Raw genomic sequence first — 2,939 nt, forward strand, 5'->3', positions numbered from 1 at the left:
TAATCTCACAAAAACATACTACAATTTCGCTTTTCAGAATGAATTTTATGCCCTCTGATCCCTAAAGGAAACCACTATACAGAAGTAAATTACAGAAGGCCTCACAATTAGTAAAACTGACCTGTGACATTAATCCAGACCTCCTACATCTTTTCCTTTTTCTACTACACCAGGAAGCCTTTACAGAAATCTCCATAAAGATGAAGTGGCACTGTGAGTAAATTGTCCATCTGCCAACTGCTAGGTCAGCAGTTCAAATCCACCAGACGCCCCGTAGGAGAAAGCTGGCACTGTCTGCTCCGGTAAAGGTTGTCATAAAAGCAGTTCTACTCTGTCCTATAGGGTTGCTATCGGGATCGACCGGACCTCAGTGGGTTTGATTTCGGTTTTCCCTTTTTGGAATGACATCTGGGGTTTGGGGGTAAACTCGTCTCTGAAACAGTCTCAGTATTTCTGCTGAATCACGTGATTCTCCGCATGGAGGCGGGGGTGTAGGGTGGAGCGACCGCCATCTCTGCCCCGGGCCCCCAGAACTCGAGGGGAGTTCCGGGGAGAACCAGAGTCCAGGCATCTCCCTCCACTCAATCCTTTAGCAAATATTTGGGTGCGAGGGGACGTCCGATTCGGCCCAACAGTAAGTTGAGCCGGGATGTGAGCCTTCAGGTTCATGACCAGAAGGGAAACACATCGCGACACTAACACACACCGGGTTCCGACACTCACTCACCTAACACCATCCCTGCGGTTATCCTGGTCACCTCCAAGGGCATGGATTCGAACGTGCTGCCGCCTTGCCACTCCAACCTTCACCTGCGACTTCCTCTACTCGGTGGTTGCATCATACAACGTCTTTGTATCCGACGCACTAGTGAGTCACAGGAACGTCGGGACACCATTGGTTCGGGAAAGTGGGTAAGCGACGCTAGAGCCGCCCTTTTATGTCAGGGCAGAAGCGACTTCCGGGTTCGGAGGATGCCCCGCTACTGCTGGGAACGCTGAGGGTCTCCAGTGCGTGGGTGCCACCCAGCTGGGGACTCCCGTTCGATTCCCCTCGGGAGCCAGAGAAAAAATTTCATTCCCGATCACATATGCTGAAATGTTTGTTGATGGAACGGCTAGCAACGATGTGGGAGTGCGAAAGTCAGACAGGACTAGCCGGTCGTACCGCATGAAGATTTAACTTTTCTAATTTCAATGAATGAATACGTTTCTAATGTATTTAGGTGACTCGGCGTATGATGTTATTATTGTCGTTAAATGCGTGGAGTTCGTTCCAATTTATAGACTCCGTAAAAGATTTTCGAGGCTGTAAATGTTTGTGGGAGCAGAAAGCCTTATCTTTCTCCCGCGTTGTGGCTGGTGGAATAAATGTCTGGCCTTGTGGTTCATATTCCAGTGTCCATCCTACGGGACCACCGTGTCCCCAGGTTATGGCCCCGCGTCCCCAGGTTATGGCCCTGTCCTGCTGCCACCATGCCATTCCACCTCACTGGGGTTCTTCCTCTTTTTCACTGGCCTTCTGCTTTACTAAGCTTAATGTCCTTCTCCATAATGTCTTTTGCCAAGAATCATGTCCCTCCTGATACTATTTCCAATAATGTGTTTTGTTTTTGTTATTTGTTATTTGTCTTTTTCCCCCATAAAATCCAGCTTCTCATATTTCTCAGCATACAGGTTGAATACGTATGGTAAAAGAATACAACTAGGGCAGCACACACCTTTCCTGATTCTAAACCATTCAGTGTCTCCTTCTGTACAAAACAACTGCCTCTTGGTCTGTGTACAAGATCCTCATGAGCACAATTAAGTGTTCTGGAATACCCATTCTTTGCAATGTTATCCATAGTTTGTCATGATCCACACAGTTTAAAAGCCTTTGCATGGTCAATAAAGCACCGATAAACATCTTTCTGGTATTCTCTACTTTCAAAACCCATCTGACATCAGCAAGGCTGATCCACATCCTTGTCTGGATCCAGCCTGAACCTCTGGAAGTTCACCAGCTACTCCTCGGAATCCTATTACAGGGTTGCTATGGGTCAGAACCGACTCGATGGTCCCTACCAACAACAACAACAACACAGAGTTGACATAAGTGGAAGCTTACAGAGTGTACTCTTTTTTGGCTTCTTTGACTCAGCAAACTGATTCAGGTATTTGCCCACATTCTTACATTTAGCAGTAATCCCCTCTTTTTTTTATCACTGAGATCACTTGGAAGTGGAATGGCTAATTTTATGCTAAACGTATGTTTAATTTCTTTTTAAAATGATAGATTTTGTTGTTGTAGTAGTAAATATGTCCACCACACAACTTTCACAAATTCAGCTTTTTACAGATGTACACCTTAATTGACAGCAACCCTCCCCTGTGTTTAACTTCTTGAGAAACTGCCAACTCTCATCCAAAGTGGTTTTGCCATTTTATGTTCTCACCAATACTTAATATGATCAGTCTTTCAAGTTTTAGTTATTATAATAGATGCAGTGCTATCCCAGGAAGCACAGTTGCTCCATAGGGTAAGCACTGGACTGTGAACCACAAGTTCAGCTGTTTGAGCGTGTCGGCTACTCTGCAGAGAAAGATTAGGCTTCCTGCTTCTGCGAAAGATTTAAGTGTCTTGAGTGGGTTCCAACTCATGACGACACTGTACAGGGTTTCCGAAGAGCGCTTGGTGGGTTTGAAGCGCTATACCACGACTTCAGCCCCTGATAACCACTACAATCTTGGGATTTATGCATTTGCCCATTCTAGGTATTTCATATAAGTGGGATTATCCAATATTTGTCTTTTTGTATTTGGCTTCTTTCACTCAGCATGTTTGTTGTTTTCTTTTTTTCCAAATGTTTTATTGTGAATTATGTGATAGTTTACATGGGAGAACATTAGCTTTACATTCATCCTACGTATATCATTTCATTTCATGGTTACTATCCCCT

At 44.9% G+C, this 2,939-nt stretch overlaps 2 protein-coding genes across 2 annotated transcripts in view; both read right to left on the reverse strand.

Annotated features, from left to right (window-relative positions):
* Positions 1-770, reverse strand: part of LOC102827588 (asparagine--tRNA ligase, cytoplasmic-like) — a 19,385-nt gene extending 18,615 nt beyond the window's left edge. The window contains exon 1 of the mRNA XM_006837569.1: positions 728-770. Within this exon, the coding sequence (XP_006837632.1) occupies positions 728-770 (43 nt within the window). The remainder of the gene's footprint in view (positions 1-727) is intronic.
* A 103-nt stretch (positions 771-873) lies between these two features.
* The window catches only part of LOC102827966 (asparagine--tRNA ligase, cytoplasmic-like), a 30,414-nt gene continuing 28,348 nt past the window's right edge, over positions 874-2,939 (reverse strand). The window contains exon 14 of the mRNA XM_006837570.1: positions 874-933. Coding sequence (XP_006837633.1) covers positions 874-933 — 60 coding nt within the window. The remainder of the gene's footprint in view (positions 934-2,939) is intronic.

The sequence above is a fragment of the Chrysochloris asiatica genome, unplaced genomic scaffold (assembly GCF_000296735.1).
Source record: "Chrysochloris asiatica unplaced genomic scaffold, ChrAsi1.0 scaffold00021, whole genome shotgun sequence".
In the NCBI taxonomy this organism is placed as follows: Eukaryota; Metazoa; Chordata; class Mammalia; order Afrosoricida; family Chrysochloridae; genus Chrysochloris; species Chrysochloris asiatica.